This window comes from Penicillium brevicompactum, assembly GCF_028827555.1.
Source record: "Penicillium brevicompactum strain IBT 35665 chromosome Unknown utg000005l_segment0_segment0, whole genome shotgun sequence".
NCBI lineage: Eukaryota > Fungi > Ascomycota > Eurotiomycetes > Eurotiales > Aspergillaceae > Penicillium > Penicillium brevicompactum.
In genome coordinates this window covers 86,554-102,529 of record NW_026623208.1, presented here as the reverse complement: position 1 = coordinate 102,529, position 15,976 = coordinate 86,554, and the positions used below count along the sequence as shown (strand labels likewise).

Sequence of the window (15,976 nt, the reverse complement as noted above, 5' to 3'; positions counted from 1 at the left end):
ATGAAATGTATTCCATTTAGGGTTAGCACCGAAGGATCTGATAAAATTTGCTCGCGTGGCCCGACAGGACGTTTCCCCACCAGAACCCGAAATCGCTCTCTCCGGTGTCCGGCTCTCCCGAAGTCTCGGTTTTCTGCTTATGCTGCTTATCCTATAGCCTCCAGGGTCATTTCTTTTGGGAAATCAGCGAATGCTGTACGGATTATGGTGTGGCGCATTAGTTCATTCAATACATCTTTGAGCAGAAGATCAAAACAGAATGTAACAGACCTCGTACGAGAACAACAGCAAGTGCCGGCGAACTGACTTTTTCTTCAAGTGCTTAGCCAAACTTTGATCACCAATGCCCTCGATGCAACCAATCATCAGCCACAGCGGTGTCGGCAAATTCCAGCCGAGACAGCCCATTGGCGAATGAGTGACTCGGTCGTTCTTTTGACTCTGGTCCCATGGTCGAGGTTATCTGATCCGACCTAGGTGACTCCGACGCTAAAAACAAGAAACATCATTTGACGGCTTTTGGCTAGTGGGATTTAATGGCTCAAGATGAAAAAGATCATATAAATAGCGGCATCCCGATCGCGGTCTTGTTTGCTCGGTCGCACTCTCAACTATTTCAGGACACTCTTCAACAATGGGTGTCATTAATCTGACGCGTGGTCGTAACGACCGTGCTGTTGTCGAGGATCTGCGTCCTTCTCACGAGACTGAATTGAAGAATGATCTCAATGTGGAGCAGAACATAGTAGGAAGTGACCTCGATAATCTCGATCGCTCCGAGAAGGAGATTCGGGAGCACCCTGATCAGGTCAGTGCCAATGCTGCCTCCGGTGTGCGCAAGGCCGAGGCTGTGGCTCTGGTCTGGGGCAAGAAGGCAGTCTTCGCGACATATGCTTGGTGAGTAGATGAAATCATCCCAATCCATGGACTCTGCCTCTAATGCCAACCCCAGGATCTGGATCTGCTTCTTCATGCTGGCGTTGCATTCTTCTATCGGTACCAACGTTCTGTACTATGCCTACTCCAACTTCCAGAATGCTTCTCAAGTCAGTACGGCCTCTATCCTGGCCAGCATCGTTGGTGGAGTCCTCAAGCTCCCGATTGGAAAGATCCTCACCCTATGGGGACGTGCCGAAGGCCTGGTGATCTTCACTGCCGTCTATATCCTCGGTATTATAATTCTGGCTGCTTGCGATGGGCCAAACAGCTATGCTGCTGGCTATGTTCTCTACTGGATTGGTTATGATGCCATCTATATCATCCTAGACATCTTCATCGCTGATACCTCGGGTATGCGCAATCGTGCATTCGCATTCGCATTCGCCTCCACTCCGTTCATTTGCACCTCATTCACAGGCCCCTTGGCTGCGGCTCATTTCCTGAAGACCTCCGGCTGGCGCTGGGCTTATGGTGCATTTGCCATCATCATGCCATTCGTCCTCTTGCCTCTAGCTTTCGTCTTCAAGTACTACGAGAACAAGGCCCGAAAGATGGGTGTTTTGCAGCGACGGGATAGTGGTCGCACCGCCATGCAGTCTGTCATTCACTATCTGCACGAGTTCGACAGTAAGTCTATCCAATCATTTTTTGCTGAGTATTTGTTCTGACTGGAAGAATAGTTTTCGGTGCTTTCCTCCTGATGGCTGCTTTCATTTTATTCCTGCTACCATTCAGCCTGAACACTTATGGTCGCGCTCAGTATGGCGAAGCTGCCTTCATTGCTCCGCTAGTCTGTGGATTTGTTCTATTCTTCGTCTTTGCTGCCTGGGAGAAGTGGTTTGCTCGCACCCACTTCATTCCTTACCAGCTCTTCCGGGATCGCACTGTCTTCGGTGCCTGCGCCCTCTCGGCTATTCTCTACTTCAGCTTCTACTCTTGGGACTTGTACTACTATTACTTTGTGATGGTCGTGTATAACCTTGATGTGACAACCACTGGATATATGACCGCTATCTACACCGTTGGATCTTGCTTCTGGTCCCCCATCTTCGGTATCTGGATCCGCTACGTGAAGGAATTCAAGTACACCTGCTTATTCTTTGGACTTCCTCTGATGGCTCTCGGTGCTGGTCTGATGATCCACTTCCGCGGCTCTGATGGGGATATTGGATACGTCATCATGTGCCAGATTTTCATCGCTTTCTCTGGTGGTATGCTGGTCATTGGAGAACAGATGGCCGTTATGTGTGCCTCTGACCGTGAAGGGATCCCCATGATGATCTCCCTGGTCTCTCTTTTCGCAAGCTTGGGAGGCGCAATTGGCTACGCCGTCTCTGCTGCCATTTACGCCAACACTTTCCCCCAGGGTTTACGCGATGCCCTGCCGGCCAGTTCCAAGGACCAGTGGGCGGCTATCTATGCTGGTGGCTACCTGGCGCAGATGAAGTACCTCCCTGGCACTGAAACCCGTGAGGCGATTAATTTCGCTTATGGCTACAGTCAGAAATACGGCTGTATTGCCGCCACTGCCGTCCTTGTGCTTGCTGTCCCCTGCATCGCTATGTGGAAGAATTACAAGGTTGACAAGGAGCAGAACAAGGGCACTGTGCTCTAAGCTCGAGAATACTGTCTGGGCTGTGCAAGATAATTTTCGGTCTGGAGTGTCATGATCTTTCAAAAGTACAATTTCTTTGCTCTGGGCGTATTTTGTTCAGAGTCATGTTAAAACGATTAATAATATAATGTTATTTACCCAAAATCAAGTGGACCTTGCCAGTATTCCCGAATGACTCGGCAGTGACAAAACAATGCCAGTTCTCAAACTGCCCTGGGTAGATGACTTTCTCGCATCTTCAATGGCCGGAGATTATGGGTTGTAACAGCCCTGCAGAGTCCAAAACACTCCACCGATCCACAGCGGGGGGCACGTGATGCGAATCATTCTGACTTGTCTAGGTAACGGCCCACTGGTATCTTCGTCGCATCTTCATTCCCTAATCCGCAAGGGAACTAGCTTGGTCATCTCTCGGCCCGCATTGCCTCAGCTTCTTGGGGGAATCATAACCAAGCCCGGTGGGTCTGACGACCTGTTCATTCTCAAACTCTCGGCCTGTTCTGCAATAACCGTGATAACGGAGCAAAACATGTGCACCGACGCCTTGAGAGACCACATTCGTTCTACTTGAGATCAGGATTCGGCCGTCGAATCCTGCTTGTCTGCTTACTGTGATCGTTTGATATGATGCGTTAATGGTCGCTCCCGCACGACCGTCAAAACACCACCCCAGACACCCTTCTCGGCGTCGCAATCGAGCAAACGGGCCATAAATAACCCCCCAGATCCTGCACAGCGGGTGCTTCCTTTCGACCGTGACAATGGACGGCCGGCAGCAGTTTGTCCCGGGTCCTCCACCTCCTTCCCAGGCTCACATGAACCTACCGCCACCTCCACCCCGTCATCCATCGGCCCAAGCTCCAACCCTAGTGCCGCCTCCACCTCCTGGTCCGCCTCCGGGGGCAACCTATGGGGCGCCAACAGGATGGCAGCAAAACTGGGGAAGACAGCCGGTCAATCCTGGATTTCCACCTCCCCCGCCACCACCTCTTGTCGCGCAAAATCAACATCTGGCGTACGGTCGCCCGCCGGCTCAGTTGTCGATAGTCCCCCCACGGCACGACCACCAGCCTCTCACCTCCGCGACCTACATACCCGGACACGATACCATTGGTGTGGGGATACCGGGGCTGTTCGATCCCCACGGACGGGCTCCGTATGATCCATACGCACACACTACTGCCGAGCGACAACGAATAGGTCTCAGTCAAATGCATGACCATGTCAACGCCTCGAGCCCGTATAAATCCGACCCAAATCTTCCTCAGACCCCGGGCGGACGCACCATCGCTCCTCCCTACGCTCTCCATGGCAATATTCATGAGTTGTCCCACAACGACAGCCCACAGCTTCAGGGGACACCGCAAACCACCGATGTCGTCAAGTCGTCAAGCCATCGACACAATAACAGCAATGTCTCTCTGGGCGGCCTATCTCCAAGTGAAGCTGCGATCCAATGGCCCCTAGATAGAGTGCTTATATGGCTTGCGAGGAACGGGTTCTCCAATGATTGGCAGGAGACCTTTAAATCGCTGGAGCTTCAAGGGGCCGACTTCCTTGAGCTAGGCTTGGGCGCTGGTGGGCGAGGAAACCTAGGGAAAATGCATCAGGTGGTCTATCCTCAATTGGCTAAAGAGGTCGGCCTAAGCGGCAAGAAATGGGAACCAAGCCGGGAAAGAGACGAAGGAAAGCGCATGCGCAAACTGATTCGTCAAATCCATGATGACTCGCAAGACTACAGCGTCTCTACACCATTGAACCAATCGCAGCCACCGGCGAACGCATTTCCAGAAAGCAGCACGGGCTACTTTGCCCATCATTTCCCTGAGCCGCGCTCTGCAGGGCCTGTTCCTGGTGTCAATGATGTTAGCCCGGAGCATCTGAGTGCATTGCAAGCCTCTTCCAACCATAATCAAAAGCAAACTGGTCAGCGTTCAGTGACAATGCCAGTTCCCACGGGTCATGACTCGCCAAGATACGAGTCCCCACGATATGACTCTCCCGCTCGGGAAACGCCACATTGGCTCCGGTCTGACTACTCCAGGAATGCTTTGGCGAATATCAACAGTGATCACCGACGTCAGAGTCCTTCGGTTGGCAGCGAAACTGGCACATTCCAATCCTCCGCACTGCGACCGCAAGACAGCCCGCAGAGTGGCAGTCCAGCCCTGCAGCACATATCGCCAAATTATGCAGCGTTTTCTTCCTCTGCTGGAGATCTGTCTCTAAAGTATGATCACTCTCGCGGCAATAGTACGGACTCGATTCCCGGTATGGGTCGGGGCACCACGGGTCGGTACTATGACGCCCGTAGACAAGCCCAAGAAGGGGCCCGTCCATCTCCCCATGATGCATCAGGTCGGCAGTGGAGTGGTGAAACATCATCCTCCTATTCCAAAGAGCATGGCAAGAGTTTCTTCTCCAATCTTTTGAAGAAGAAAACCAAGGCCAACGACTCCAACCACCCGTCTCCTGACCAACATGATGATTCGTCGCCGACCACAAGTCCTGAAACCCGCCCGAATGAGGCGTATCTCCCTTACTCAAAGCCGGGCTTTAATGCTAGCGACATGTCGGTCGGAGAACGGCCATCTACATCGCCCACCAAATCGAAGAAATGGATATTTGTGACCATGGATGGCTCCAACTTCCGCCTGATCGATATCACTGAAATGGACTCAGTTGAGGCAATGCGTGTTGGTATATGTCAGAACATCGGGGTTGATTGGACTAGCGCCCAGTTTTACCTCACAGAACCCGGACAAACCGACCACGAGGATGCCATGAGTGACGCAAATCTCACGAACACTCGTCGAAGCAAGTCAGATGCATATGGCTCCCTCAAACTCTACGTACGAGGAACCCTTTCGCATCACATAGCACCTAATACTCCACGCTTCGATGGCCTGGGTGTCTCTTTCCCGGATAAGTCAAATCTGTCTCCCACGGCAACCCATCACCAGGTCCACAGGAAGCCGCTGGATGAGGATGCTCTCAACAGAATATCACCGCATCGCACGGTACCAGACTCACCGTCCTTGGGCTCTCGACAGAGCACACTGAAGGCATCACATGTGAAGACTCCAACAGCAGACAGCACACCGGACCTGGGTCAAGGCCCTGGGCCTGACAAATCAGATCTGCTTGCCCGGCATGAGGAGCACATGCGGGAAGTTGAACGGAAGCAAAAACAATATCTACTTTCCAAAATGCCGCAGTCTCAGCAAAACAAGAACGCTTATGGAGATACCGGGTACAGGCGCAACGAAGTCATCGATTTCGATACTCCTCGAATCTCACCTTATGATGAGAAAAAAGGAGAGTCGCTTGTGCCACTCCGCAAGCCCCCGACGGCGCCAGTCGAGTCGAACACCCTCACAAAGGTCAATTCTCTTAGTAGGCGGCCTACCACGAGAGACTCCCGACCTCAGCAATCAACTCCAACGCATGGTCTCGGTGCTGCGATCGCCAGCGTAGGCCGTATTACAAGCGCCATCGGCACACCGCTTCCTTCCGTATCACCATCTTCTACGGCCGCCGCTGAGACTCGATATAGTGCGAGCTCGGAATCTGACCGACCCGGTACACTTGATTCAACGGGTACTATGTCAAGCAGAACAACTTTAGGTCAGTTATATACGCAGTATCTTCATTTTACCTTATATATCGCTAACGACAAGTCAAGACTCTTCGAGACCTTCCTCGAAGTATACTGCAGGAACCGAGAAATCGCCAGTTCCATTCGCCCAGCAATCACCTGAAAAGACATCTCATGATCATCCGAGACCAGGATTGCAATCTCGCAAGTCGTTCGGTCCAGAATTCGATTTTGAGGAGAATCCAGTCTCTTTCCAGCGAACTCCTCAGATGCAACAGGATTCCGATAATGACTCCGACGATGACTCTGACGACGGCTTGTTCCAAGTTCGACCTTCAAGAGCACAGGAAGAAGCCAACGTAGCACCAAACGAGTCCGAGCCCGAAAAGAAGTCTGAGCGGCCATCTCTGACGGTAAACACAACGAATAAACTCAAACCAAGCCACTCTGTTAGATTCAAATCCCCGAGTACCGCCGGTCACAGCTCTGGCGGGGAAGCTTCTGATGGCCGAGATCCGTTCTCGAGCACCCGCGGGCCCGTCTCGCCTGAGGATGAGAGACCTGGTCCCCGACGGGACTCATTCGCCCCAGATGTCTGGGCAAGCAGACCTGCTGTCGAAGGCGTTATTGACCATCTTGACGATTTCTTCCCTGATGTCGACCTTGACGCTCCTTATCTTGATGAACCAGCATCACCAAGTATCAGGGCCAATGCCGATCATGATGCAAACTTCAAGGATAGAAAGGAATTCCACCCGCCTATGCCTCAGTCAACACCCACCGCCCCCAATGCACAACCCACAGATGCAGCAACTGTTAGGCCATCGGGATCCGATGTTGTTGCCAAGCGCAATATCGCGCGTGGTGGCGGTGGTGGTCTATCCCGCATGAAATCCATCCGACAGGTGGCCCAGGGAGCAAATAGGACGAAGAGCGTGAACGCGAGTGGACCTCAAAGATCGGGTGATCTCCTGCGCCGAAAGAGCACCAAAATGTTTGGTGCAAAGATCATGCAGATCAGGCCACGCCCTGGTAGTCGAATCAGCCAGCTCGATCCTATCCCGCAGAACAGCAACCAGGTGGCGCCAAGCACTGGCGCTGTTCCCCAACGCCAACCCACTTTCCGCATCATTCGCGGTCAGCTTATTGGCAAGGGTACTTTCGGCCGAGTTTACCTCGGCATGAACGCCGACAATGGTGAAGTTTTGGCAGTCAAGCTGGTGGAGATCAACCCACGTATTGCCGGTGCAGACAAGGACCGCGTCAAGGAAATGGTAGCTGCCTTGGATCAGGAAATCGACACGATGCAGCACCTTGAGCACCCAAATATCGTGCAGTACCTTGGTTGCGAGCGTGGCGAATTCTCTATCTCCATCTACCTGGAGTACATCTCTGGTGGCTCTGTCGGCAGTTGTCTGCGCAAGCACGGCAAGTTTGAGGAAAGTGTCGTGAGATCACTGACTCGGCAAACTCTCGGTGGACTCGCGTATCTCCACGATATGGGGATCCTTCATCGAGATTTGAAGGCAGATAACATTCTCCTAGATCTCGATGGAACATGCAAAATCTCCGACTTTGGTATTTCCAAGAAGACAGATGATATTTATGGCAATGACTCTTCCAATTCCATGCAGGGCTCTGTCTTCTGGATGGCTCCGGAGGTCATTCAGTCCCAGGGCCAGGGCTATAGCGCCAAGGTTGATATCTGGTCTCTTGGCTGCGTCGTTCTAGAGATGTTCGCTGGCCGTCGTCCATGGAGCAAAGAAGAAGCCATTGGTGCCATCTTCAAGCTTGGTAGTCTGAGCCAAGCTCCGCCAATCCCAGAGGACGTGTCTATGAACATCAGCCCAGCCGCTCTTGCCTTCATGTATGACTGTTTCACGATGTAAGTCTCCCTTCCATAGCCGTCTTTCCCTTCCCCTATCTCATCTTTGGTCTCGTTCTTATACTTTACCCTGCTAACCATTCTTCTGTCAGTGACTCGGCTGAACGTCCTACCGCTGAAACCCTACTCACCCGCCATCCCTTCTGCGAGTCTGACCCAACGTACGATTTCCTCGACACTGAGCTGTACGGAAAAATCCGCGACCCGGCCTAATAAGCTATATGTGACCACAGCGCGAATTCCAGTTTCTGTATCTTGTTTTTTTGTGAGCTGCACATACCCCTGTTTCTGAAATTTGTTCGAACCCGGAAGTGTCGTTTGAGCGATGTCTTGGGCTTCACGGTCAAGTGTATATATTTTTCTCTCACGCTGTGGATAATAATATCAACCTTGAAACGAAAGAAACCCGCAACTAATGGGCATACATACCATGTCACTGCCCAGGTGCCCGATTCCAAGGTCAATTTGCACTAATACCATTAAATCTTAGGTAGGCCAGACTACTTCCAAGGTTTTTGTTTGTTTTAGCTTCCTTTATGTACAAAAAACGCTCAATCCCACATGGTATCTATGTTCAAATGCAAGATTCTCAGAACTGCAAGGGCCGTCAATGTCTCAAGAACTGGTGCTTAGCAGATCATCGTCATCCTCAGGAAGGTCAGCGTGCAAGCCCGATACACCGACGCGGAACACGCCTTCACACCATTCGGCAAAAGTATTGACATCCCAGACCGCGTCATCTCGGCCTTTGCCCTTCTTGCTGACATGATTGCCCTTCCCCTTCTCAGAGGAGGTATACTTCTCAAAGAATTCCTCATATATCTGAATGGTACGGTCTTGAACAGCGCCGACAAGGGTCTCCTTCATCCGCGTATCATCGATGTATTCATTCAAGACCTTACGGAGACCAGGGACCTCTTTTTCAATCGTTCGGCAGGAGGGAAGAATGAGCTCGCCGCGCTGCAGGTTGCGTGTGTCCACGAATTTCGCAGGGAGGGAGGCAGTCATGCGTGCAGCGAAAGCGTTAATGAAGTCATTGATGACGGTGCGGAGACGGCCATCTAGCTCTACCTTGGCGTCAAGCATGTTTTCTACTACCCGCGGGATGAGACCATGACCAACCAGGCGCATCAGATTGCGCGGATTGAAGAGACCACCACGCTCTCGGAGCTCCCAGAATGTGTTGGTTACGCCGGAGAAATCAAAGGTGACTTCTGGAGCAACATATTCGATGTCAAAGGCGACAATTTGTTGCTTCAAGATTAGGAGATGGCTCATTAGGAAGAGTTGGCCGTCAGCCGGCGTTGCTTTCCCGGCGATGATGGAGCTGGCATTTTGTAGGGAGAGGGTAGTTTGATGCACAATTTGGTGAGCCAAGTCATCAAACACGGTGGACTATACTTGTCAGTTAACATGGCCAAGAGGGTTGGATATTGGTATGTTTCTTACATTTACTAGGCGGTAGATCCGGCTCAGAAGCCAGATTGCTTTCCGCAGAGTAGGGTACCACCCTTTAAGGGCAGTTTGGGTCTCAAAGTCCCATTTGCTTTCCGAGTCTTGCTCGCCAGCATCATTGCCCAGCTGAGTAGTCATGTCGATCAGAGTGTCCGCGGAGGTATCTTTCTTGCCGGAAATCTGGGTATCGGACACAGTCAAAGATACCTGCTTATTTCGCATGGGGTAGTCAACATCTTCTTGGCGGGGTTTGTACCGTTCAATCTCGTCATTTAGAACAGCCTGCGCACGGAAAACAAGTCGGGCCTGAACATCTTGCAAAGCAGGCTGAATCAAGGCAGAGAAGTCGAGGTGATTGGTCTCAGTCTGTTCTTGCTCTTCTTCTGGATCTGAGAAATAACGAGTCTGCAGTAGATTACACAGCTGGCATAGCTTGACAATGTCAGACTCGTGGATGATTCGAGGACGAAGGTGATCGTATAGTGGTTCGCATAGTGTTTCCAAGAACTCATAAAGACCACCCTTTCCATGGAACCATTCTCCCCACAGGTCATATTCATCTAGACACAAGCCGCGAATGTAGCTAATACTAGCCCGGGCAAAGGATACCAGATCCTTGGATGAGCTAGGTGTCTGTGTGATTTCGATCAACTTTTTCCTGGCGAGCGGAATGATCAGCTTCGCGCGAATAGCGGAGTAGTTGCTGTGTAGTTCGTTCATCAAACTTTGGTATTCTGCTTCGTCGTTCTGGTCTGGATTCAGTGGCGGGACAGCTCGCTTTTGAATTTCAACTCCGATCTGTTTCAGTTCGGGTGCTCCAACCCTGAATTTGGCATACAGCAGGGCCGATAATGCTGTGTCGTTTAATTGCTGATCTGAAACTTTCTTGGACACATTCTGGTAAATCTCCTTCAGAGAAGACACGAAGTTACCCCGGATCAGCGTAAGGGCACGCGTTAACAATAGCCGGTATCGGGATCGATATACCTCGGCCTCTTTTTGATCCGGCTGTATGGAAGTCAGCAATGCATTGATGTCCGAAATCGCGCCACTCACATGTGTTTCCATATAGTCCAAGCAAACATCCAGTCGCCTCAGCATATCGGAGAATTCTTGATCGCGGACAGTGTTTCCCGCGCCAGGGGCGTTGAGTCGTCGTGACGCCGGGTCCAAGAAATCATAATAATGGAGATTGTTCTGGATCCCATTTGCAAGCTTTGTGTCCCGTTCTTGGGCCGACAGCAATCCTTCGCATTGCTTCTCGAAGTTGGATGTCTGAGTCTCAACCGACTTGAATGATTCGGACAGACTGGACAGGTCATCGAGGAGTGTGAGAGTGTTCGTTAAGATTTCATCGATATGGTCTTTCGAATGTTCGAGCTCATCCAAGCAATTCCTAGAAACGCGACGGTTAGGGACGCTCCAATGGTCATCCAATGTCGGTCATACTGGTACTCATCATAGCTGTCTTCGATCAGATCATCTTTGACGCCATTGAGCCACTGCGAGAACTCCAGTTCATTGTTCCATCCTGGCGCTTTCCACTCGAGAGAGCCAGGCGACTTTTCCTCGACGACCAAGAGGCTTCCTTGTGTTTCACTGGCGGTGGGTTTGCGCGGCGGGCCAGAAGGGGCGGTCTGGCGACGGGCACGCTGCTGCTTTGTGGAAGGCATGATACGGTCAAGTCCCGGGGAGCGTAGTAGAGTTCAATCCGTAGCTCATATCTTGCTGCTGACGTGCGAAACGAACTACCTCCGAGTCTGTTGTCGCGGCCGAATTGCGATGTGGTCAACTCCGGTCCCGCGTGCGTTCTGCCGACGGCTCCCGCCTGGGTCTGATGTAACAAATCACGCGCGCGGCATTCTGCAATATTCGAGCATTCAATACTCCATACATTTGCCCGAACTCATTCTCTGTGGCTTCGATATGCTCTAACGGGATATCCGCCTAATTAAGATGCTGCCAACTCGAATGCGCCGGCCCGCGCACTCTATCCTTGCCTTCCGTTCTCCCCGAAGCTCGATCGCCCGGGCAATCAATACGCCATGGTCTCGATTTGCCAGTAGCCGAGCACCGAAGCCAGATCCGTCCTCACACTGGCTCCGGAACTCTCTCGGCTTTGCTGTGACGGGAACTGCGGCCTTTCTGGGCTACTCATACTTCGCTGATGGGGGAAAGGAACCTTGGTTGACCACTCCGGAGGTCAAGAAGGAGGCTATTGATGTCAATGATCTTCGTGCCCAATTCGTTCAAGAGAAACGGAGTCTTAAAAGCCCTGCGGTTTATACCTGGGGCTCAAACGTTTATAAAGTGGTGGATCCAGGATCCAAAGACACTGACATTAAGACTCCTCGGCGGTTCAAATACTTCAACGGCCAAGTTTTAAGAGATCTCAAGATTGAGGAAAAGTCCGGTGCAGCGATTACCGAGAAAGGAGATTTGGTGCAATGGGGCCAAGCGTTCTCCGAGACAGACTTCAAGCCTACGGAAACCCTCACAGGCAAGAACCTCACATCCATTGCGATGTCCGAAAGTCGAATCATTGCTCTGTCCTCGGACGGAACTGTTTACTCTCTGCCTCTGTCTAAAGCAGAGCAGAGCACTGGTCCAAAATCACGGGAGAGCTCTTGGGTTCCTTTCTGGGCTAGCAACTCTAAGCTGAGTTACCGTGTGCTCAGCCCATCCTTGAAGCTAGGCGAAAATGTCACTACTATTAGTGGTGGTAATGAGCATGTACTTCTTCTGACAAGCTCCGGTCGCCTTTTCTCCGCAGCGTCATCTACCGAGAATTACCCATCCCTGGGTCAGCTTGGTGTCGAGGGACTCACCTGGTCTACCAGACCCAAGGGAGCAGCAGATCATTGCCATGAAATCACAGCTTTCAAAGGTGCTAAAATTGCTCAGATTGCCACAGGCGACTACCACTCACTCGCGCTGACCAAGGATGGTCGCATATTTGGCTTCGGCGACAATTCATTTGGCCAACTGGGAGTGGACTATGAACCCGAGCGGTCCTTCAAGGACAAGCCTTGTGCTTTGCGGGTAGACAAGCTCTACAGAAGAAACATGTACGAGCCAAAGGCTACCAGCATTGCTGCAGGCGGGGCCAACACCTTCTTTACTGTTGATGTTAAGCGTATCTTGGGCTCTGGGGAGGAAGCCGCCGACTTTCGAGATCTTGGAAATGTGACTGCAGACACATGGTCCTGTGGCCGGGGAATCTGGGGTACCCTGGGTAACGGCAGATGGGTTCACGTACAGGATTCGCCCACCAAAGTCAAAGCCTTGAGTGGAGTAAGCGAGTTCGACGAGAAGACAAACCAGGTCATACCCATCCGCATCCGAGCCATGTCTGTGGGTACCACTCATGTCTCCGCCGTTTTGGACAACAAGGTCAATGTCGACAAAAAGACCAAGGAGACCTTGGACCAATCCAAGGACTATGGCTACGACGTCGTTTGGTGGGGAGGCAACGAGCACTTCCAGCTTGGAACTGGCAAGCGAAGTAATCAATCCAAGCCGGTTTACATCAACGCACCTCCTGAGAACAAGAATCAGGAAGAAGCGCGACTGCAAATCATGCCCAATCACAAAGGCAAGGTTGGGAAGCGCAATGTGAACATGGAGCAGCGTGTTGAATGCGGGCGTCACGTCTCTGCCCTCTACTCTGCGGTGTAAAAAGTTTGAAACAAAATGTACATTAGTGAAGCTATAATGAATTTCAGTGTAATATTCAGCTCATTCCCGGGTCCGATGCGCCGATCTCGTTGCAAACAGTGCAAACTCTTATCGCCGCGGAGCGCTTGGGCCAATGCTTATCCAGAAAAATTCCAGCGCTTCTGTTGCGACCTTCCTTACGACATACCTCCATTATGCCTCGCGAGCAGCAAAAGAGAGGCCGCAGGGCCGAAAAGAAGGAGAAAGATGATACCAAGCGAAAGTTCGAGGAGACTTCTGAAACACCCGCGAAACGAGTGAAGTCCTCCACCGACAATGCCAACGACAATGCCGAATTCCACGATAATGCGGACTACATTCCCCTCGACTACGATCAAGGGGACCAGTCGGAGTTCCAGGGGCCCGATGAAAGCGGTGACATGCCCTTCTATGGTCTTCTGGACGAGGAGGAGTCCGAATACTTCCAGCGTGCCAACGAGATGCTTGAATTGAACCAATTCCAAGACGCCGAAGAGCGGAGTTTGTTTGTCGACAGTGTATACTCGGAAGCAAATGGCAAGGAGTTGAAGATTGCCTGTAGTCAGGGCTGCTCAAGGCTCATGGAAAAACTGATCTCCATGTCAAACGCCCAACAACTGCGCCGGATATTCAGCAAGTTTGTTGGCTCCTTCCTTCACCTGGTGCAGCACCGCTTTGCAAGCCATTGTTGCGAAACCCTCTTCATTCACGCCGCGCCTGCTGTCATGCAGAAGACCAAATACAACAAGAAGGCCGAGGAGGAGGATGGAGACGAGGAACCGGAGCTGTCGATCGCGGACATGTTCATGGCTGTGATCGAGGAGCTGAAGGAAAATTGGGGATATCTGTTGACGGAGCGCTTTGCGTCGCATACAATTCGAGTCCTGTTGCTGGTTCTTGCGGGCGAGCCTGTAGATGTCACATCAACCGACTCTTTTGTGGCCAGTCGCAAGAAGGAAAGACTGGAGATTCCAACCGTCCAGGGCGAGGAAAAGGTTGACAAATCCAAGTCCGAAAAGCACAGTGTTCCAGAATCCTTCGAACCTGCACTCAAGAAGATCATGACTGATATGGTTGCCGGTCTTGATGACACTTATCTCCGCGCCATGGCCACACATCCGGTGGGAAACCCCGTTCTCCAGGTGCTTTTGTTCCTTGAACTTTCGCATTTCGGCAAGTCAAGTGCCAAAGATCCCAAGTCGACCATCCGAAGACTTGTTCCGGACGAGTCCTTCGAAGAAGAATCGGAGAGCGCAATCTTCATCCGCGGTCTACTCTATGATCCGGTTGGTTCTCGCCTATTGGAGACAATGGTGCGGTATCTTCCTGGAAAGGCCTTTAAGAACCTTTACAGGAACAACCTGGGCGAACGAATCGGCTCTCTTTCTCGCAATAGCACCGCTGGATACGTGGTTCTCCGCATGTTGGAAAGACTTGGTAAGGACGATTTGAAGATTGCTATGAGTCACATTGTCCCCGAAGTTCCGGGTCTCATTGAACGGTCGAGACTCATTGTTCCCAAGTGTCTGATCGATCGGTGCGTCGTCCGTGGGGTGGATACCAAACCTCTGGCAGAAGCACTCGAAGGTGCTTACAGTCAGGACCCCTCCATTAGACTGCAGCAAATGCTCAAATTCAACCTCTCGGAAACCGCAGCGCCTCAGCCTGAAGACCATGACATGGATGGCGACAGCGAGGAGAAGGAGCGCAAGCCTCGCGGTCCACCCCCGCTATCTGCGGCCGAAAAGGCAGAGAAACTTCATGCCTCTTTGTTGGTGCAGGCGATGTTGACCGTTTCGGGTCCCCTGAGCCAACTGGTTTACACAAGTCTCCTCGCGCAGTCTCCCGAGACGATTATAAAGCTTGCCCAGGAGCCCACTACTTCCCGTGTTCTTCAGTCCGCCCTGAACTCCACCAGCTCAACGACTCAAATCCGACGACAGCTCACTACCCGCTTCCAGGGTCATCTCACCACACTTGCATTGAGCCCCAGTGGGTCACACGTGGTGGATGCTCTTTGGTCCGCGACCAAAGATATCTTCTTCGTCAAGGAGCGCATGGCGCAAGAACTCGAGCAGAATGAGCACATCCTTCGCGATTCCTTTGTGGGTCGCGCAGTCTGGCGCAACTGGTCTATGGACTTGTTCAAGCGTCGTCGTGGCGAGTGGACTCGCAAGGCCAAGGGCCTTGAGGAGCGAGTTGTAAGCAATGAGGGTGCAGAGCGTCCCAAGTCTAAGATTGAACAGGCGCGAGCTCGCTATGCTGCAGCTCGGGAGGCAGCTGAGGCCGGAGCCACTGGTGCTAACCAGACCGCAGTGGCTAGCAAAAACTGATGTAGAGATACCAGGAGCATATCCACCTGCATATGTAATTATTTACCACAAAAGCGTTGCCAATTGATCTCTTTCAGGGTTGACATCAACTACAAGCGTTGTCCACGGGTGTACTCCGTACAAGCCCTGCCCAGGTGGAGCTGAAGTATATAAAACTATATAGACACAAGTGACACGCGAGGGTACATGCGGGTTCCTGCAGATCCGGTACCACCCACCTGCTCAAGTCCACAAGTCGGCATAGATATTGAAAATAGTACAAAATCAAGGCTGTATATGCTTGCTAGGTGCTCAATAAGTAGTACTGCGACTCTACGAGACCACGAACCCTTATTGAGATTGTTTTAAAACTCTGCTTTCCACTGTAGCATGTAGCATGCTGCAGCCTCAGTACCTCGGTATCTACCTGCAGGTACAACTGTAGTTTATACAAATTTTGAGACAGTGAATCCCCC

The 15,976-nt window shown here is 51.7% G+C and overlaps 5 protein-coding genes across 5 annotated transcripts; 4 read left to right on the top strand and 1 right to left on the bottom strand.

Annotated features, from left to right (window-relative positions):
- Nucleotides 1-634: 634 nt before the first annotated feature.
- On the top strand, nt 635-2,554 carry N7506_005839 (Major facilitator superfamily domain general substrate transporter; the record flags this gene model as incomplete). Its single annotated transcript, XM_056955132.1, has 3 exons — nt 635-897; nt 953-1,566; nt 1,620-2,554. The coding sequence occupies 3 exons, from the start codon at nt 635-637 to the stop codon at nt 2,552-2,554; spliced, it is 1,812 nt and encodes a 603-aa protein (XP_056809466.1).
- A 761-nt stretch (nt 2,555-3,315) lies between these two features.
- On the top strand, nt 3,316-8,250 carry bck1 (uncharacterized protein; the record flags this gene model as incomplete). Its single annotated transcript, XM_056955131.1, has 3 exons — nt 3,316-6,181; nt 6,240-8,037; nt 8,130-8,250. The coding sequence occupies 3 exons, from the start codon at nt 3,316-3,318 to the stop codon at nt 8,248-8,250; spliced, it is 4,785 nt and encodes a 1,594-aa protein (XP_056809465.1).
- A 402-nt stretch (nt 8,251-8,652) lies between these two features.
- N7506_005837 (Golgi transport complex subunit COG3) lies at nt 8,653-11,165 on the bottom strand (the record flags this gene model as incomplete). The annotated part of the gene is made up of 4 exons (XM_056955130.1): nt 8,653-9,432; nt 9,487-10,500; nt 10,549-10,888; nt 10,942-11,165. 4 exons carry the CDS (start codon nt 11,163-11,165, stop codon nt 8,653-8,655), a joined length of 2,358 nt encoding a protein of 785 aa, XP_056809464.1.
- A 283-nt stretch (nt 11,166-11,448) lies between these two features.
- Nucleotides 11,449-13,170, top strand: N7506_005836 (RCC1 domain-containing protein; the record flags this gene model as incomplete). The annotated part of the gene is made up of 1 exon (XM_056955129.1): nt 11,449-13,170. The coding sequence occupies one exon, from the start codon at nt 11,449-11,451 to the stop codon at nt 13,168-13,170; it is 1,722 nt and encodes a 573-aa protein (XP_056809463.1).
- A 194-nt stretch (nt 13,171-13,364) lies between these two features.
- Nucleotides 13,365-15,521, top strand: nop9 (RNA-binding RNA processing protein NOP9; the record flags this gene model as incomplete). Its single annotated transcript, XM_056955128.1, has 1 exon — nt 13,365-15,521. The coding sequence occupies one exon, from the start codon at nt 13,365-13,367 to the stop codon at nt 15,519-15,521; it is 2,157 nt and encodes a 718-aa protein (XP_056809462.1).
- Nucleotides 15,522-15,976: the final 455 nt, after the last annotated feature.